At 36.2% G+C, this 20,281-nt stretch overlaps 2 protein-coding genes and 1 long non-coding RNA gene across 5 annotated transcripts; 2 read left to right on the plus strand and 1 right to left on the minus strand.

Moving 5' to 3' along the window:
* The first annotated feature begins 779 nt into the window (after positions 1 to 779).
* LOC137719977 (uncharacterized) lies at positions 780 to 2,509 on the plus strand. The gene is made up of 3 exons (XR_011066453.1): positions 780 to 1,115; positions 1,593 to 1,629; positions 2,442 to 2,509. It is a non-coding gene; the product is annotated as an uncharacterized lncRNA (long non-coding RNA).
* A 3,134-nt stretch (positions 2,510 to 5,643) lies between these two features.
* On the plus strand, positions 5,644 to 9,396 carry LOC137720152 (peroxisomal membrane protein 11D-like). 3 transcript variants are annotated; one of them, XM_068459164.1, is made up of 8 exons: positions 5,644 to 5,782; positions 6,870 to 7,076; positions 8,222 to 8,296; positions 8,384 to 8,458; positions 8,554 to 8,634; positions 8,734 to 8,808; positions 8,910 to 9,083; positions 9,192 to 9,396. In XM_068459164.1, exons 2-8 carry the CDS (start codon positions 6,885 to 6,887, stop codon positions 9,225 to 9,227), a joined length of 708 nt encoding a protein of 235 aa, XP_068315265.1. In that variant the 5' UTR covers positions 5,644 to 5,782; positions 6,870 to 6,884; the 3' UTR covers positions 9,228 to 9,396. The 3 variants fall into 3 exon arrangements, with proteins under 3 accessions (XP_068315265.1, XP_068315264.1, XP_068315266.1); XM_068459163.1 differs by having other exon boundaries at positions 5,740 to 5,892; XM_068459165.1 differs by lacking the exon at positions 5,644 to 5,782 and adding an exon at positions 6,038 to 6,209.
* Positions 9,397 to 10,776: 1,380 nt separating this feature from the next.
* LOC137720845 (F-box protein At4g00755-like) lies at positions 10,777 to 14,902 on the minus strand. The gene is made up of 6 exons (XM_068459952.1): positions 14,800 to 14,902; positions 14,013 to 14,199; positions 13,284 to 13,703; positions 13,030 to 13,193; positions 12,545 to 12,663; positions 10,777 to 11,264 (listed from the first exon to the last, which is right to left on the minus strand). The coding sequence occupies exons 2-6, from the start codon at positions 14,125 to 14,127 to the stop codon at positions 10,994 to 10,996; spliced, it is 1,089 nt and encodes a 362-aa protein (XP_068316053.1). The 5' UTR covers positions 14,128 to 14,199; positions 14,800 to 14,902; the 3' UTR covers positions 10,777 to 10,993.
* Positions 14,903 to 20,281: the final 5,379 nt, after the last annotated feature.

A 20,281-nucleotide genomic window follows, 5' to 3' on the forward strand; every position in this document is an offset into this window, starting at 1 on the left:
TCAAATTCAATTAAATAGTGACAAATACAAATAGAATACTAGACAAAAAACTAATTACAACATAGATAGTAAGTCAAAAGTTCATTGTTCAATAATAATACATGAGAGACTTTTTTTCAACGTTAGCAATCTTTTCACTTCAATTATCTCGCTCTGCCTTCTCGACTCTAATTCTCATTCTGCAGTGTTACTTGATGATTGGAATCGTTTACTTTTTAAATCACTCCTTAAAGATCAAGTTTGCAAAAAACCAACCAAATAAAAAAACATTTAATTGTTCGATTAATTTTGTCAATTCATATTTAGAGTTTAAATGAGAAACAAACTTCTTCTATTTCCTGGATCATAACTATTATATGACTAAATGATTCCAATTATTAAGCAACGAAATGAGAAGGAGGACCGAAAATATAGAACCAGGTTCAATCGTCATGTGTGAAATTAGTAGCATTCATTTTTCTTTTTCAGTAACTGAATGGGTAGGTGGTTAATAACTTTGAATATGAAAGCACATCAATATTTTGGGACCATCCCAATTTCATTTACTTTACCTATAAATACAGAATAATTTAAGTTAATATTTTATGTGATAGCCCGTTCCGAATTATTTGTACCGTAGGAGTGAAATGACGGTTTTGCCCCTAATGGTTATGTGTCGTTGTGTGGTTTTTTGGGGTTTTGGTTGGCTGCATCTGGACCACACACACACACCCACACTTTCATCCTCATTTCCTGCCCTGTCCCGTGTCTTTCTCTCTCTCTCCTTCTTCATTGTACGGACAAGACCAAAAACCTTCGAAAACGTTGCAGATCGAGGTGGAAAACTATACCTTTGTGTTCGTGAGGTTCATATGAGTTCAACCATACCCATTTCAGGTAGGAAATCCTTCGATTTCACGTTGAACCATGGAACCCCGATTTTGGTCACTGTTCATGCACACGTGAAATGTTGTTTTTCAGGTAATTTGAAGCTTGTAGGAAGCTTAGTAAGGTCCTTAGGAAGCTCGGGGTGGTTCATTGGAAGGTTTTGGACGTCGGGATCGTGAGTTGCAGGTTTGGCAGGATTTTGTGAAGTTTCTCCGACGAGATTCCGTGAATTTCAGAGCTTGAAAGTGGTAAGGTTTTGTTTTATTTGTTGTAAGCTTCATTTTGGTACCAATTTCATGAAATTTGGTTGAAAAACGGGTGGGAAACGAAGGTTGGAAGTTTTTCCGGTTTTCCAGCGATGACGACAACACCGAAGGTTTGCATGAGAAGAAGACGGAATTTTCCTTCAGTTTGGACGAAATATTCCTAACGGCGTTAGGTTAACTTTAATGGAATCTGTTAGTTTTAACGGAATATTCCTGACGGTGTTAACTGACGCCGTCAGCGTGCCTGGCACATGGCCGCGTGTGGTCGGCATGTCTGGCCGTGCCTTGGCCGGCGCGTGGGAGGTGAGAAAATTATTTTTAAAATATCGGGATGTTCGCGAGGTTGAGTAGATCACGTTGGTGTATTCATACACCCCATTTGAGCATTGTATGAGAAGTTATTACCTAGTTTTGGTTATGTGCTTTAAAGTAACGTTTTTATAGTTGTTTCGCATATAGGTGAGACCTATCCAGAGGACGAGCGCAGTCACTTGAGGTAAGGGGGTTACGACCGTTCTACATACCAGTGAGTGGACTTTTGGTTTTCCGTATTTACCTATATACTTGTGATTTTCCCAGAAAATGATATGGAATGTTTATATGTTTTAAATGACATACGTTGCATTTGCCTATTTATTTATGCATTAGTAGTTGCATATATGTATGTTTGGTGCTGCGGACACACAGGTAAGTGCCAGTTAAGTTATAGTTTATAGTTGTGACGTAGTAGTTATGTGTTATGCTTAGAGAGCTCATAACCTGCAGCCCTGATGTTAGTGCTCTCGCCCAGAGTAGGGCACAGTCCTTCACGTGATGTTCACCTCCCGCACCACATGCTTATCTTGGATCCAAGTTAGGTGCACAGTCTTGCCGTACAGACCACTATACGTGGTTCCGACTCGTAGGTGAGCCGCGATTATTCGCCCAGTCTTCACGTGATCGTAGCACTTGAGCGTATTTATTTACACCCAGTCTTGTTGTACATACCACTTTAGGTGGTTCCGACTCGTGTGCAGGAATAGTTAGTGAGTTGGAGATTTGAGCTCTAAATTCAGCCGTACAGGTCACGTTAGGTGACTCCGGCTGACATATTTCATTGCATTGATTGATATTACCTGAGTTACTTACATTTTGTGTAGAGGCATTCGACATGGTATATTTCTGAGCATGTTTTCTATATATGTGTATATCCTATTTTCTAGGAAACTATACAGATTTTACGGCAAGGGGTTAGAACTTTTGATAATGAAATGATTTTGAAAAGCTTTATTTTTGCCCACTCACACTTTCTGTTTTGCGCCTCTCCAGGTTCTAGTTTGGATTGCTCTTTTGGTGGCTCACGAGGAATTCACGGCATATCTGACAGATTTTCACCAGTGTAGGACCCCCTTTGTGCGTGTTTAGTTAGTATTTGTTCCTCTAGACTGCACTAGGTTTTCTGTGATCTGAATATTGTTTTTCCCACTTACGCTTGCACATGTATGTTAACTACTTTGTGTGTAGTTTGGTTTTTATTTGTTCGTACTTTTAATATTATTCTTAGCTTCCGCACTGTGCACATGGTTACGTCACCCTCATGTGACGGCCAACATGCTCTGATTTCGGTCGGGGTGTGTCATTTTAGATGTATGCAAATTGTGACATCCCGTCCCGGGATTATTAAAACGTACGTGTGAAATTACAATTTTGCCCCTAGTGTGTTTTTCGTCACGTTGTGGGGTTGTTTTGTGTGTTGTGGCATGTGTTGGGCCACACACACACCTGCACATTCACTGTTTCTCTCCACTCTCTCTCTCTGTCTCTGTCTCTCATCTCTCTCTCACCCTTCCCGTTCACCCTATTACGTACGGACAAACCCACAACCCACCAAATCCTCACAGATCGAGGAAACCAAGGACACCATTCAACTCGTGAGGTCGAGGCGAGCTCAGACATACCATTTTCAAGTGAGAAATACTTCGTTTTCACGTCGATTCAACAATGGCCGATTTGTGTACTGTTCATGCAAAAGTTATACATTGAGTTTTTGGGATTTCTGAGCTTGTAGTTGTCTTTGTGAGGTTCCCAGGAGCTTGGGAGTAGCTCGTTGGGTGAATTTGGACGTCACGATCGTTGGATGTAAAGTTGGCCGAACTTGGATCGTTGTTGCAGGTATGATCGTGTAATTTTTAGGCCTTGAAACTAGTCTATCGTGATTCTACTAGTCCTAAGCTTCATTTTGGTATAAAGATCGTGAAAAATGGTTGAAAAACGAAGGAGAAAACTAAGTTTGAAATTTTCCCAGTTTTCCGGCGCCGTCGCCGGCGCCGGAGAAGAAAGGGGAATATTCCGTTAAGTTTAACGGAATATTCCTAACGGCAGTTGACGGCGTCAGTTAAGGTTAACGGAATATTCCGTCGGTTTAACGGAATATTCCTAACGGCGTCAGTTGACGCCGTCAGTGTGCATGGCACGTGGCCGCGCGTGGGAGCGCGTGGGTCCGTGCCTGTTCTGGCGCGTGGGGGCGCGTGCGGGGTCCAAAAATTATTTTAAAAATATGGTTGTGATCCTGAGGTTGTGAAGAGCACATTGGTATATTCATTTGTCCATTTTGAGCAATGTATGAGAAGTTATTACGAGAAACGGGTTATGTGCTTTAAAGTTAACGTTTTTATAGTTGTTTCGCATTTAGGTGACACGTACCCCGAGGACGAGCGTGCACACGCGAGACAGGGGGGCTACGACCCTTCTACTTACCAGTGAGTGAGCTTTTGTTTTCCGTATATACCTATATACATTAATATTCCCAGAAATTGATTAAAAAGGGTTATTTACATTATGCCATGCACTTTATTATTATCGTTTACGCATCATTGCATGCATTATTAGTGGCATACATATACATATGCATATTGGGTGCTGTGGACGCAAAGGTAAGTGCCAGGTAAGTGACATTCACGTTTATGTTTCAGTAGTGGTTGAAATGCCTAGAGAGCTCATAACCTGCACCCCCGGTGTTAGTGCTTCCGCCCAGAGTAGGGCACAGTCCTTCACGTGATGTTCACCTCCCGCACCACACGCTCAGCTTGGATCCAAGTTAGGTGCATAGGCCTGTCGTACATACCACATTAGGTGGTTCCGACTCGTAGGTGACCCGCGATTAGTCGCACAGTCTTCACGTGATCGTAGCACTAGAGCGTATATATATGTTACACCCAGGCCTGTCGTACAGACCACCTTGAGTGGTTCCGACTCGTGGGCAGGTTCAATTTTAGAGTTGAGAGTTGAGCTCTAGATGCAGCCGTACAGGTCACGTTAGGTGACTCCGGCTGCCAGATATTATGATGTTGATATGAGTTTATACCTGGGCACTTACATTCATTATGAGGCTTTGGCATGGCATATCTTGAGCATGAATGGCATACCCTGGAGCATGTTTGGCATATTTATACATACGTATATATGTTTATTTTCTGGGAAGTATACAGGTCTTTACGGCGAGGGGTTAGAATGTATTTTGCTAAATGGTTTTCAAAGAGCTTTGTTTTTGCCCACTCACGCTTTTGTTTTGCGCCCCTCCAGGTTCTAGTTGATTAGCCGTTGCGGTGGTTTCCCTTGAGAGCTTTCCGGCGTTCTGACAGATACTCCACATTGTAGGGTCGCCTTCGGGCGTACTACTATTGTCGTTTTTGTTTGGGCTGCTATAGACCTGCTCTGAAATTGTATCTCACTTACTAGCACTTATTTTAGTACTTTGTATGCTAGTTTCTAATTATTCGTACTTTTATATTACTACTTTATTAGCTTCCGCACGTGCACATGGCTACGTCACCTTTGTGTGACGGCCAGCACGCTCCGATCTCGGTCGAAGTGTGTCACAAATGCTTTGAATAAAACACTTAATATATTTTCAATAATATGCATATATTTTCTAGTATATTTGAATTTTTAACCGTTAAATCTTTAGTTAAATATACAAAATATAACAATTAAAAATATTAGAATATAAGATACTTGGTAGCACCATAGAATTTTCAAAATGATTGACTTGGAATATAAGATAGTTAGGGGTTGTAAGTTTGATCTCATTGTTGACAGCTGAACCAATTTATAGCTTGGTATTATCTCTGGACTGTTTATTTTCTTGACTGCAAAAATCATCCTTGCGATGTGATTTATATATTAATATTATTTATGTGGTGGAAGAATTCATAATACCCGTTAGTTTTATTTTATTTTATTTTATTTATAAATAATGTTAGGAAAATTAAATTTGTAGATAAAATTTGTAAAATTAAATAACATGTAAGTTGATGATTGAATTATTACTTAAACATTCGTGATTCAACAAACTTCAATGTCTAAAATATGTATAATTTTCTAATTCACATAGATAAACTAAACAAAATACAGAGGGGAGAATGGGTGCGAAAGCAAAATTCAATGCATGATGACGTGTGTTTTAAGATATATGAATATTTTATTAAAGAAATGAACATAGTATTTTGTTTGTACATATCGGAAATGAGAGGACCACACAAGCCATTATCAATTATCACGGCCTATCAAACACATAAAAAAAAACCCAACAGTCTCTAAACCAGCAGCCCAAAGGTTACCCCTTTCCAGTTTTTGCTGCTTTCGAGGTCATTTCCTTGGCACTCTCTTCGGTACTCTCTCTTTCTCCTCTTACTTTCTGGATTTATAGATGGATTATCACAAATTATAGAACTTTGATTGTCATCCTGCACTCTAGGAACCAGAAAGAACACAGCTTTAGGTACACACACTCTGATCTAAATCTCAAGCTTTAATCTTTATTTATTTTTATTTTTTATGTGAAATTTTTTTAGTTTTGATGATTTGGCTGGTGGGTTTTGATTTGTATGATCAAAGTTTGATTTGGGTTATTGGGTATTTCTTAATTTTGTTCATTTCGTTGATTTGATGTTGTTATTGATTGCTCACGAGCTGCGGAAAGTGAAGGAAAAAGAAAATTGATTGCTGTTAAATTATGTGTGTGTCTCTGCGTGTGTTGGAGCGAGAGTTCAGCTGGGTAGACTACAGAATATTATTGCTAAATTTTGGATTGACAAGGTAAAAAGATAGATATTGTATATGATTAGTGAATCGTTTTGCTTTCTTTGTCACGGCAATTGTTTGCTTCTGAGTAATTAAGAAGTTGAACAATACAAAATTATAGTTGTTAGATGCTAATTAAAGTATTTTTATGCGTTTGTGCCTGTGCGCGCGTGGCTAGAATTCATCTGAAAGGGGTATTGACTGTATTGTATATTCATGGTGGATAGACTAGATTGCAAGATTTAGAGCTTTTTGTTATAGACTGCCAAGCAGAAAAGCTGAAAATTGTGTATAGTCAATACGGTTTTTTGATCTCTTTGTAATGAATCTATATGATTATTTACAGATATTATGTGCGCCTTAAAAAGTTTGTCCAAAATTTATAGAGTTTTCAGATGGTGGGGATGAATACTTACTTTCGTAATCAGATTAAACTCAGGGTTAGATATCACAAGTATATCAACGAATAGTTGGCTTATTTCTTTTTATGTCAAAACTTAATTGAAAATTAAAGAAACTAATTTCTTGACTGATGGTTAGAATAATTATTTTGGGAAAATCCATGTGTTGTATATGTGTATTCTTTACATACCATTTTGCTGTGTTGATTTCCATGCTATCAGTTGCTTCCCAAACTTGTTTCATATTACAATTTACTTGTATTTCTTTCATTAGGTCTTGGCATAAAAGATGAGTACACTAGATGCAGCTAGAGCCGAACTTGCTCTTGCAGTTCTGTACCTGAACAAGGCTGAGGCCAGAGACAAGATATGCAGGGCAATACAGTATGGTTCAAAATTCTTGAGTAATGGAGAACCTGGAACTGCCCAAAATGTTGACAAATCGACTAGCCTGGCAAGAAAAGTTTTTCGCCTCTTCAAGGTTAGGATTTGTGTTACATATGCCCTTTATTATTGTTTAAAACATTCTTTGTGGCTATTTGCTCCTTTTAATTTTTTGGAAGAACCAGAGGGAAAAAGGGATAATGCTTCCCATGAGGCCTTCCTTAAGTTTTTTTATCCTCTCTCTATGCTTATTAGGAGGACCTTTAGAGGTGTATTCAATTGAGATTTTGAGGGATTTTAATGAATTTATGAATCCATGGATTTTGATGGAGTTTAATTGAGGGGGTATTCAATTGGGATTTTGAGGGATTCTAATTCTTTTAATGAATCTAGAGGTATTCAATTAGGATTTTAAATGATTCTCTGAAATTCAATGGGTATTCAATCAAGATTTTAAGATAGTTTATTAAAATCCTTAGAAATCTTGGTGTATTCAATTAAGATTTTATAGAAGTTTATAACATTCCAAGTGTATTCAATTATAATTTGATTTTAAAGAATTTGAAAAGGTTGAGGAATTAGAGGGAATTGGAGAGAATTCGTAGTGTATTTTAAGCATCCACAAATCTCACATCTCCCCATGAGATCTCGAGGGAATTGAATCAAAACTTTACATGAATCTCTACAATCAATTAAACTTCTTAAAAATCCATAGATTTATAATTTGTAGAGCTTCCATGTAATTGATCCAATTCCCTCAAAATCTTAGGGGGAAAGGTGAGATTTGTGAATGCTTAAAATTCACACTATGGAGTCTTGCCAATTCTCTCATATTCCCCAACTTTTTAAAATTCTTTAAAATAAAGTCCTTATTGAATATACATGAATGTTATAAACTTCTTTAAAATCCTAATTTAATACATCCGGATTTCTAAGGATTTTAATAAACTGTCTTAAAATCCTAAGTGAATACATGTTGAATTTCAAAGAATCACTTAAAATCCTGATTGAATACCCCTAGATATTTTTTTAAAGAATTAAAATCTCTCATAATCTTGCCACGTAGTACTAGTATTCCTCTTTACTTGTAAGTGAGAGGTCTTAGGTTCGATTCTTGCCAAAGGCAAATTTGAACCAAATTTTTGTGGTACACCCTAGTTTTCTAAGCGAAATATGTCATAGAACTTGAATTTCAAGCCTTTCTTTTCTTGAACGTTTTATGAATTGTCTGCTTGGTTCCAGTTTATCAATGATCTGCATGGTCTTATTAGTCCAACCGCTCCAGGAACTCCTCTTCCGCTTGTTCTGCTAGGAAAGGTATGCATATAATCTACTTCCAACTAGAATCGAGATTCTTCATCAATTTTTTTTTTTTTAATGACATTCTAAACTGATGCTTTACAGTCCAAAAATGCATTGCTGTCAACATTTCTGTTTCTTGATCAAATTGTCTGGCTCGGTAGAACAGGTATCTATAAGGTATGTATGATCACATACTTTTTCCATACAATTGTTCTCTATTGAGTTCTGTGGCAATCTGTGGGGTAAAAGTTTAGATATTGTGTTTGCTATAGAACAAGGAACGTGCTGATCTGATTGGCCGGATCTCTCTTTTCTGTTGGATGGGATCCTCAATTTGTACCACTTTGGTTGAGGTTCGTTGCTCCCTAACTATGCTTCCCTTACTAGTGCGTATTGTTTTTTCCGAAATATACATGGCATGAACAATGTATTCTAATTGCTTCGTAAATCAGATTGGGGAGATAGGAAGGATTTCTGGACAGCTTAAAAAGTTAGAGAAGGATCTGAAGAACAGTGAGAAGTATCAAGTATGTTGACCACGTACCTTGTAAATGCAATGACCATAAAATAAGTCGCGATGGTTCAGAATACGATGTTCTTTACATTTTTCGTGTGGCTTTGACTGCAGAATGAACAATACCGTGCTAAACTCAAAAAGTCAAATGAGAGATCGCTGGCCCTGGTTAAAGCAGCATTGGACACAGTGGTAGCAGTTGGGTTGCTTCAGTTGGCACCTAAGAAAGTTACTCCTCGTGTTACCGGAGCCTTGGGATTTACTACTTCTCTGATCTCATGCTATCAGGTTTTTATACTTTCTTCAATGAACATTTGTTGTTATGAATATGCAACGGATCCAAAGGCGTTTTTCCTATTGTTTTTTTACTGAGTCTCCTTTGCTTCTGCGATGCAGTTGCTTCCAGCACCAGTGAAGTCCAAGGCACCCTAAAGATCGAAGTCCTGTTTGCTCATTGTGCTTCAGTGTCCGTTTAATAATTGTAGTATTTGTTAGTGCAAACGTTTGAGCAATTCGAACACTTTCACCATTACTTCGTTAACGTCCATAATGCTCTGTGCAATAGTAATAAATTAAATAATATATGTTTTTTCATTTACAATTGTATCAGCTGAACCTCAGCAGCATACTTACGTTAGGGTTTTCGTTTTCAGCAGCATTACTTTTATTTCCGGTTAAACACGTCTTAATCGGTGTATTTACGGGTTGCTTATGGCCTGTTTGGTATTCAACTAAAAACCTTTACACTATGTTTGGATGAGGGAAATAAACATAGAATTTTGGTAAAAGTCAGAATTTATAAATTAACAGGCACTAATTCTCTTGTTTGGATTTATAAGCATAGAAATTTAGAATTTCCGCATAGAAAAAAAACTTGGAATTTGGGACATCCAAATTCCAAGTTCAAATTTCATGTAAATAGGTGTCATTTCTCAATTTCTATGATTGAGAGTTTAAAAATAACAAATTCTGTATTCAATTCCATTGTTCTTTTAGGTTAACCAAACAAGAAAATTTACAAATTCTAGAAAATAAAATCTCGTCATTTCAATTTCCGTCATTTTTAAATTCTTTAGTAATCTTAAATTTCTTAACTCAAACATAGTGTTAGTCATTCTTAAAAACAACTTAAAAAGGAATTGAGAACAAGTTTTTCAGAATCAAAAAATTTTATTTGGTTCTCAACTTCCCCACCTCATCCCTCACGGTTGTCGGCACCGTCCAACACCAGCAACTCCCCTAACCTTTCTGCGTAGCAATAACTAAGATCGGCACTCGCGGAGAACACAAATTGACGCTGGCGGTGGACTCGAATTGACGCCCGGAAGGCGGGACTCGATCGACACTGGCAGCGAAGATCGGGTGAGGGTCGGTCTGTAGAGTGGTGTTTGGAGGTTGTGCTTGAAGACTTTAACAACATATTTTTTGTGTTTTTATCATATAAGCATTGTTTTTATGTTGTTCTTAAATTCAGTTTTTAAAAACATCCAAACCAAGGAAGAATTTGAGTTTGGAATTCAAAACTTGTTTTTGAGTTATAAAAACTGTATTTGAATTGAATACCAAACAAGCTCAGTTTTTCATGTATTCAAAACCCTTCATCAACCTTTCTGTGTTTCGATGTTGATCCGAATTTGTTTCATCGAAGGTGCAAGTTTGATTGGAAAATCTATTTCTAATTAGAAAATTCTGAAATCTGAACGTTTTCGAGTGAAATTGAATGGCGTTCAACAAACATCCCTAGTTTAACCGCGAGTATTGCTCTATTCGAGTAAAACCGAACCTAACAGAAGAGTGACTTCGGCTTGGTTTCCAGTTTCGGCAAAAAATCGAAACGAACGGAATTGAACTCACCCCTATTTTCAGGTTCCAGACGGGTTGTAGAGTTCAAATAGAAAAACCCTATTTTCATTTCTCAAACAATGAAATATACGCCAAAAACATGATGAGAGAGATCTTAAATATTCAAACACCTCAAATATACAAGCAGCTAAAACTTGCACTTAGCAGAGATTATCACTGTTTCAGCTCCTCAAATATAACTCTACAGCAACTGTTTATGACATTCACTCTCACTTTGCCGGGGCTAATACACTCGAGAAAACTAGCCCCCGACTTGCGGAAGTCCAATTCAACGAGAGGACAGAAGCTATGGTTTAGAAACAATCAATGAAAAAACCGCTACTTTTGACATACAATTAGAGGAAATACTCTTCATCAGATCCCTCCTCTTCCTCCCATTCATATTCCCCCTCGATCCCTTCTACATTCAAATTCACAACTGGCAGCATGTCATCTCCCATATTCTCCAAATTAACAGTGGAGATCACAACAGACTCATTCTCGGGAGGTTGGTTGTGCAACTTGGCCTGCACGTCGTTCTTCAACACAATCTCCCCAGATGGTTCATGAATTTCAACACCAAATGCAGGCGATAATGGCTTCCCTTTGACTTCAACATGACACACACTGCAGCACGCAATAGATTGCAATAATGCACACAAAATTAGAAAACATGCAAAACAACACTCTGCCATAACAAAATGGGTGATGGAACCAGCAAGTCAAAACAAAGAAATTTAATTCCTGCTCGCTCATCTATCTCATCAAGGAATTCCCTTTCCTGGGGTAATGCTTCCATCTACAAAAGTTTTAGATTGCCGTGTTCCAATCCCAAAACCCACATGTCATGACAGCAAAAACATCTCCCTGGCCTAATGATCCTAAAATCTTACAAATCCTGTTCTTTCCCTCTATATTGTTCTATGTTTGTCAATTTCCAGTACATCAACAGACGACTGACCACCAAAGAATAAAAATTAAAAGAGGGTGTGAGGCTTTTAGATACACGATACTGGCACCCGGTGGGATTTTTCTTTCTTATTAATAGAAATATCATATCATAACATCATCAGAGACAAATAGTACATTTCTTAAACACTTAAAAGAGAATATACAGACCAATGAAAAATAATTGAAGAAATGCATAGATAAAGCAAACATGTTTCCTCAGATAATATATCATCAGGCATCAACAAACCAAGGCACAAAGACATGCACATAGCAGAACAAGCAAGCATCACTGATCAACTGAAGCTAAAACAAAGAAAACGAAAGTAATTGTTGTTCTAAAGACAAAAGATACGGAAAAGAGTTCACATGTAGAAATATTTCAGTTTCCCATCCTGCACATCAAAACAACTAAATCCAATTCATTTTCACCATTCCAACAAAAGTTATTCAACTTATCCTGCCAATTCATATCACCTTTTTAAGAATCTACAAGCAATTTCATAATGTAGGTGAATTTGTTCTACTATAATAAAAAAATCAAACCATGCGAACTATACCATTTTGCAGGCTTACTACAATAAAATTTTAAAGCCAAATATCCAACTGACAGAAAAAGAGTGATGCTATTACCACCACCAGTGTTTCCCATCTCATAATCTCTTATTCTATGTAACATTACTCAATCAGCATTATCACAGGCTTAATGTGCCTCACAGTCAAAGACACATATTGAACCAACAAAGGAAAAGAGTCGCAACATTAATTTGTAATTAAAACAATTGCAACATGATTCCGGTAGAAAAACACTAGTAACATTTCTATAATATTACTTAGTTCTCTTTTTAAGTTTGTCCTGTTAAATAATCATCAAGATAGTCATTAACAAATCAACAAGTCAATTGGGTAAGCATTTGGGGGATGGTAATAACACTTAAGAAAATAAACGCAAAACTAACCATATATAGAACAATCCGTCCATTTCTTGTCTCTGAACTCTACCCAGAAGCTCAATCTGTAAAATTCCACCTATGCAAAGAACTGGTTCTGGAAACTTAAATGTCTGCAAGCGGTTCTCCTGTTTGTAAGGAAGTCATACATTAGCTTATTTAAGTCAAGTATCTAGTCAATCATAAACTAGAAATTCTAACATTTCAGAGCTGCGTCAAATATGATACAAGTCATAATCTACAACTTCAAATCCAGAATATCTGGTTTCTATACTGTAAAAATGTCTAAAAGATCCAGAATTTTCAGTTTGTACTTCTAGGATGAATTTAATGGCCCATTTTCTCTGCTGAAAAGTTTCTTTATAAATTAGTGGAAACATTAGGAGTGCGTCATTTCTTCCTCCCAAAAGGAGAGAGCATTTAGTATTAAAGGAACCATTTCACAACAAATATGCAGAAAGGCAGTTGAGAAGTACAGATCAGGTGGTACACACCTGAGTCATTCGGAACACTTCTGAAGTGTAGGTCCATACAAACTTGTTTTCATGACATGATTCACCCTTTGAATCACACTCTACAACCACAGGGGATTTGACATGACCCATTCGAAATCGCACAGCATTGGTTGAATATATTGGTAAACCTGCCTGGAAAAAAGCTGCAAATGGGAAAAGACAAAGAGACCCCAATCAGAGAAATTTAAAGGATAAAAGAATGGCAAACACAATTTGGAAATTCAAACACTTGCCTTGGAAAGGATGTATGCTGATTTCATTAATTACAACCAAATCAGACACCAACTTGTATATCAGAAACTCAGGCACTGCGGGGTCACTTTGGCCTTTACTGGACCAATACGAAGCTCTCCGTCCCACCATGTCTCTTGGTTGTAGAGTATTGTGAATGGTTTCTTCCGGATTATTGTCAGTGCTGGAAGCACTGATTGCCTCGGAAATAGAACTCCTAACATCAAAAGATATAAAACCACGAGCTAAAAAAGCATATACCCTATGCTCCCTTTCCAAGGTTTCCAATTCCTTTGAATTGCTAGATCCAACTTCTGCAAACTCTTGTGCGTCGGGGCTGTTTAACTCAACCACACCAGCAACTCTAGATAACTGAGGGAACATTCTCAAGCACAGCTTTTTACAAAGACCATTTTCTATCACTGAAAAACATTAAAAGTTACAAACTCTTCAGTCTCGTTTAGTAATACAGGAGATATAATATTAATAAAGGAATCAATCCAGATATACAATATTGATGGAGAGCAAAGACAACAAGCGCAGACTACTCACCACCTACAAACAACTTAAATATTGATGGAGAGAAAATGACAATAAAAATCAACTTTATATCTTTCCTGGACTTAAACACTAAGCTACTCATAATGTGTATAGAACATATAATCACAATTGGACTTGCACATTAGTGAACTTAAAAAAGAAACCGAATATATGAAACCGATTCAACTCACCAAAATGACGCCAAGAGCGCGAGACAGAACTAACGCGAACAAGATCAGATTGATCGTCAAAACAAGTTAGGACCTTGAAGGACATGTCAGGTTCAAGCCAGTTCAAGAAATCCATACAAGGAACCAATACAAGTAACTACTAGTACATATAATAAACGAACCCCGGGTGCCTTGCGAGCCTCAAGACCTGATTTCAGATAGCAAGTGACCACAATCAATACAGTACATAATGATAATTGAAAAAAAGAAAAAGAACAGAAAAGTAAAGCAATTCATAAGTAACGCAAATTCTGCCATGTATAACGAAACAACATAAGCTATAAGTCTATTGAAACAACAATCTAACAGCAAAAGCTAAAATTAAGCAAAATTAAGAAATGCCATTAGAAACCAATCAAATTGATCACACTCCTGTCATTCATGGCATCAAATTTCACATCAACGACTGTAATTTAGTGTCGAAGATGGCGATGATGATTAAGATATTGGTGTGTATTAGGGAACATCCCAAAATTTTTATATTTTATTATAATTTCACATTTCACATCAATTACTGGAATTTAGAAAGAAAAAAAAAAGATTGAATCTTGAAACCAGAATTTATAATTGCAAATTGATATGTTGGAAAAGTTGAAACAAATCGAGGAAATTGAAGGAAGCTGCCGGTGAAAAGTGAGTAAAAGTAGAACAGAGAAAAACTAGAAAATTGGAACAAATTTATCTTTTCAGAAAGTCGAAAGCGCGCAAAGAGAAGGAGGAGAGTAAGAAGAAACCATCGAATTCTCACCTTCTGTTGACGAGCAAAAGTGTCCCTGGAGTGCCCGAATCCTTAGAAGGTGAACGAGAGACTCAGAGAGAGTGAGAGAGAGAGAGAGGGGGGGGAGTGTTGGTGACAAGCGCCTGATAGAGATGGCGTGTAACTGATCGTTTCGGGATTCTTTTAATTATATTAGGACCCCTTAAATAATAACTTTAATTATTTTTTTTTAATTATTTGTGCTTAAGCCTCTTTCTCGTTTTAATGAAAAACGGAGTTGATTGGATTCCAGTCACTCACCATTTTTATTTTCGTAAGTGGGTCCAGGCTTTTTTCAGCTGGTTTAAGGGCTGGTTTGGTATTTCTGTGCTTTGAAAAAACATTGATTCTGCTGTACTGTGAGAATAAGCGGCTGTGAAATAAAGCAGCAGAGTGTTTGGTAAACTTTTTTGTAAAAGTGCTTTTGAAAAAAAAAAAAAAAAAGTATTAGAGTGTTTGGTAAACTTTTATGTAAAACAGATGTGAAAAAAAAAAGCCGATTTTTCAAAGCTGGGTTTTGCAGCTTCTTGTTTTTGGCTTTTTTTCACCCAAAACTGTGAAAAAAAGCTGAAGCTAAATGTTTACCAAACACAAAAACAGCTCCCAACTTTTTTTGATACCAGCTTTTTTCAGAATCACCTCAGTACCAAACCAGGTCTAAGGGCTGGTTTGGTATTGCTATGCTTTGAAAAAAAATTGTTTCTGCTGTGCTGTGAGAATAAGCAGCTGTGAAATAAAGCAGCAAAGTGTTTGGTAAACTTTTTTGTAAAAGTGCTTTTGAAAAAAAAAAAAAGCAGTATTAGAGTGTTTGGTAAACTTTTATGTAAAACAGATGTGAAAAAAAACCGGTTTTTCAAAGCTGGGTTTTGCAGCTTCTTATTTTTGGCTTTTTTCACCCAAAATTGTGAAAAAAAACTGAAGCTGAGTGTTTACCGAACACAAAAACAGCTCCCAGCTTTTTTTTATTGCAGCTTTTTTCAGAATCACCTCAGTACCAAACCAGGTCTAAGCCCCATCACACAGCTCTTTAGTGTTAAAGTTTAGTCGTATTTTTCTTCATTTATAAGTGACAATTCTTAGATTCGATTTTCAGCAAAAATGAATTTGAACTACATTATTGCTAATATATTATGAGATTAAGCCTACCTTTTCTTCCTTAATATAGATAACATCGTTTGTTAAAAAAAAAAAAAAAAAGAATTTTTGCTTAAAGTTTTTTATTTTTTTGTGCTAGAAATAAATAGAATATATGTAGAATGAAGAATAGAAAATGATGAAGTGAGATGATGGGAGATGATGGGAGGATTTGAGAAAATTTTGTGAACATCCAAAACAAAAATTACATAATATACTTGTTTATTTACAATTGAAATATCGCAAGCAAATACTTTCTAGTACATAAGCAAACAATTTTTTTCATCATAAGTATTTGCTTGCTTAGTTATTCAATGTATATGTCAAACAAGTTTTCATTGATTTTACATTGAATTGACTGTTATTGTGCGTGCATGATTTTTTTGGTTCACGTTTAAATGTATAAAAATGCTGGACTTTTTTTTTTTTTTTTGTCATTAAGGTGGAGAACTGAACCAATAAATCATACATTAAATTAACTTTTAGTGTGCGTGCATCATCAATCGAATCACTTGTTCAAGAAATACAAGACATTTGAGTCATACAAGTAAAGAGATCCATTCATTTATAAGAAAAAGAAAAAATGTGAGCGGTGATTGGACTAATGAAAAGATAGAATGAATAGAGGCTCGTGGGATTGACACAAGGGGGTAGGGATGGCTATATTTATAGGGGCAAACTCCAAGCGAATATGAAGTGCATGGATACAAGTTATGCCTTATAATGAAAGGCAATTATGAATCCACTTTGTCTGTAATATCGCTTAGTTTTTAACTTTTCAGAAATATTTTAGCTAAGAAATTAGTAGTTGTTCTTGTTTGTTTAGTACCTTCAGTAGTTCCTATACTCTAAACTAATTTTTAAAAAACTCTCAATTAGATGCTAGAGATTTCTCATGATTTCAATTCAATATCTCTTGAAGCATTACGTCGTCATTTTGGACTCCACCATAACTACTTTGATGCTTTTGTGTTTTGATAGTGATGCTCTTATGCGCATTAAAACACAAAAAAGCAAAAATTGAGATTTACCTCACTCTAAAAACATATGCGAAAGAGAATAATGTGTTCTAATTAGGCACAAATTATTAGTTGTGTAAACCTCAAACTTTGAAAGCTTAAGATGTTGCTATACTATTAGACCATCTCCAATGGTTGGGATAAAACTCAAAATTAAGCTTCTCCCTACCAGGCACACTGCACGATCCACCAGGCAACAAAGCTTCAGCGTTGGGTTCTAGCAACTGACAACTTTGTTGACCATTGCATCAAAGCCAACAACTCTTTTCTTCATCGACCAGTTGAGATGAACTGGCCATTGGTTGATCCAACGGACTAGATTCAAAACTTCATTTTATAATTACATTAAATCGAACAATTAAGATCGAATAAAAGCAAATATAATGTAAAAAAAAAAAAGATCTTATTGTCCAAAATTAAATCCAACGGTTAAAATAATTTAAATTTTTTATTTAATTCAAATTTCACCCAAAAACTCTATAGATACCTAAGTATTTGTTCAAACATCCACACAAAAAATCACTTTCCTCATAAAATTATTCCATTTTTTTCTTTCTATCCACTTCCAAAACTATTTCGTTACTTTTTCAAAATTTTCAAGATGCCAAAAGATCATGCTGGAGGACCTAATTGGTCAAATGATGAAGAAGTTGCTTTGTGCATGGCATGAGTTCCTATTAGCGAAGATGGTGCAAACAGCATAAACAAACAAAAAAGCTATGCAACTTGTGGAAGGGAAGCTTGGAAAGTGTCATGGTTGATGCCACTAAAGGAAGGAGTTTAGAAGAACCATTGAGTGTCTCCCTTCATAGTTTATTTTTCATGTGCACAATCTTTTTTTCCAACTAATTGATCTTTAATCCTTTCTTGCGTAGATTGAGAAAGTAATGGTGATTTACAAGACAAGGGTTACACCTAAAAAAACTCCGTTTTTAAGTTGTTTCATGCTTGGGACATCCTCAAGGATTGTATGAGGTGGCGGACCAATGCGGATCAACAATGGAATAAATGTTAATTTGGCGATGATGTTGACGAATGGGTGTCCTCATCTTCATCTATAACAAGATCGTCGGGACGATAAAAGCAAAATGAAGCAAAGAAACAAGGAAAGATGCAAGATCCAATTGGTGCCAAGCTTTGTTCCGGAGTTGAAAAAATAATTGAAAGGCATGAGAAGACAACGGAAGAAAGGGTTTGAATGCGCTTATTCATGGAGAAGCAAATGGAAAAGGTAGATGCAAGAGATCTTTTAAAGCAAGAAAGGTTACAAGGGTTACACCTAAAAAACTCCGTTTTTTAAGTTGTTTCATGCTTGGGACATCCTCAAGGATTGTATGAGGTGGCGGACCAGTGCGGATCAACAATGGAATAAATGTTAATTTGGAGATGATGTTGACGAATTGGTGACCTCATCTTCATCTATAACAAGATCGTCGGGACGATATAAGCAAAATGAAGCAAAGAAACAAGGAAAGATGCAAGATCCAATTGGTGCCAAGCTTTGTTCTGGAGTTGAAAAAATAATTGAAAGGCATGAGAAGACAACGGAAGAAAGGGTTTGAATGCGCTTATTCATGGAGAAGCAAATGGAAAAGGTAGATGCAAGAGATCTTTTAAAGCAAGAAAGGTTACAAGGGTTACACCTAAAAAACTCCGTTTTTTAAGTTGTTTCATGCTTGGGACATCCTCAAGGATTGTATGAGGTGGCGGACCAGTGCGGATCAACAATGGAATAAATGTTAATTTGGAGATGATGTTGACGAATTGGTGACCTCATCTTCATCTATAACAAGATCGTCGGGACGATATAAGCAAAATGAAGCAAAGAAACAAGGAAAGATGCAAGATCCAATTGGTGCCAAGCTTTGTTCTGGAGTTGAAAAAATAATTGAAAGGCATGAGAAGACAACGGAAGAAAGGGTTTGAATGCGCTTATTCATGGAGAAGCAAATGGAAAAGGTAGATGCAAGAGATCTTTTAAAGCAAGAAAGGTTCGAGTTTGAGGTAATGAAGGAGCACTTCAACAAATATACTCCAAGGAGGAAAAAGTTCTTCCGTGATAAGCAAGCGGAAAAGCAATTTTCTGAGTTATGACTTAAAATTTTATGATTTAATTTTTTTAGCTTTATCCCCAACCATTGGAATTGGTCTAAGTAGCCCATCCTAATTGTTCCAAAACCCTTTAATACACAAAAGCAAAACCCATCATCCACACAATTATCCAAATTCTCAAAAATAAATATCTTTCAATTTTGCAAGAAGTGTGTAGCTCAAGTGATTAATAATACTTATCATTACACTAAATTATGTTTTCATTTTTATGCTATATTAATATCGCTTGTACCAAAAAAAGGAAAACATCCCAAACCCAAGTTATCCAATGCTCGAGCATTTTCAAAATTGCTTATAAAAGAGCTAAAATCATTTAAAGGCAATCAAAAACACTTCTAACTATTGGCTAAATATTTTATTTCCTACCAAGGAGGTTTGAAAAGGGACCAAAGATATGAATTATAAGAAGCAAACAAATAACACATTCGAAAAAAGAAAAAAAAGAAGCGCTTATTGGCTAAATATTTCCTACCAAAGAGGTTTGAAAAGGGACCAAAGATATGAATTATAAGAAGCAAACAAATAACACATTCGAAAAAAGAAAAAAAAGAAGCGCTTATTGGCTAAATATTTCCTACCAAAGAGGTTTGAAAAGGGACCAAAGATATGAATTATAAGAAGCAAACAAATAACACATTCGAAAAAAGAAAAAAAAAGAAGCGCTTATTGGCTAAATATTTCCTACCAAAGAGGTTTGAAAAGGGACCAAAGATATGAATTATAAGAAGCAAACAAATAACACATTCGAAAAAAGAAAAAAAAGAAGCGCTTATTGGCTGAATATTTCCTACCAAAGAGGTTTGAAAAGGGACCAAAGATATGAATTATAAGAAGCAAACAAATAACACATTCGAAAAAAGAAAAAAAAGAAGCTCTTATTGGCTAAATATTTCCTACCAAAGAGGTTTGAAAAGGGACCAAAGATATGAATTATAAGAAGCAAACAAATAACACATTCGAAAAAAGAAAAAAAAGAAGCGCTTATTGGCTAAATATTTCCTACCAAAGAGGTTTGAAAAGGGACCAAAGATATGAATTATAAGAAGCAAACAAATAACACATTCGAAAAAAGAAAAAAAAGAAGCGCTTATTGGCTAAATATTTCCTACCAAAGAGGTTTGAAAAGGGACCAAAGATATGAATTATAAGAAGCAAACAAATAACACATTCGAAAAAAGAAAAAAAAGAAGCGCTTATTGGCTAAATAT

This window comes from Pyrus communis, chromosome 16 (genome assembly GCF_963583255.1).
Source record: "Pyrus communis chromosome 16, drPyrComm1.1, whole genome shotgun sequence".
Lineage (NCBI taxonomy): Eukaryota > Viridiplantae > Streptophyta > Magnoliopsida > Rosales > Rosaceae > Pyrus > Pyrus communis.

What these genes read in the sequence shown, in the direction of transcription:
- LOC137720845 (XM_068459952.1), bottom strand. Translation starts at nt 14,127, where the DNA reads ATGGATTTCTTGAACTGGCTTGAACCTGACATGTCCTTCAAGGTCCTA. An exon ending in GCGCTCTTGGCGTCATTTTG is followed by an intron (nt 13,704 to 14,012) that starts GTGAGTTGAATC and finishes AATGTTTTTCAG; the next exon opens with TGATAGAAAATGGTCTTTGT. An exon ending in GACGGATTGTTCTATATATG is followed by an intron (nt 11,265 to 12,544) that starts GTTAGTTTTGCG and finishes TGCGTGCTGCAG; the next exon opens with TGTGTGTCATGTTGAAGTCA.
- LOC137720152 (XM_068459164.1), top strand. Translation starts at nt 6,885, where the DNA reads ATGAGTACACTAGATGCAGCTAGAGCCGAACTTGCTCTTGCAGTTCTG. An exon ending in GTAGAACAGGTATCTATAAG is followed by an intron (nt 8,459 to 8,553) that starts GTATGTATGATC and finishes TGTTTGCTATAG; the next exon opens with AACAAGGAACGTGCTGATCT. An exon ending in AGAACAGTGAGAAGTATCAA is followed by an intron (nt 8,809 to 8,909) that starts GTATGTTGACCA and finishes CTTTGACTGCAG; the next exon opens with AATGAACAATACCGTGCTAA.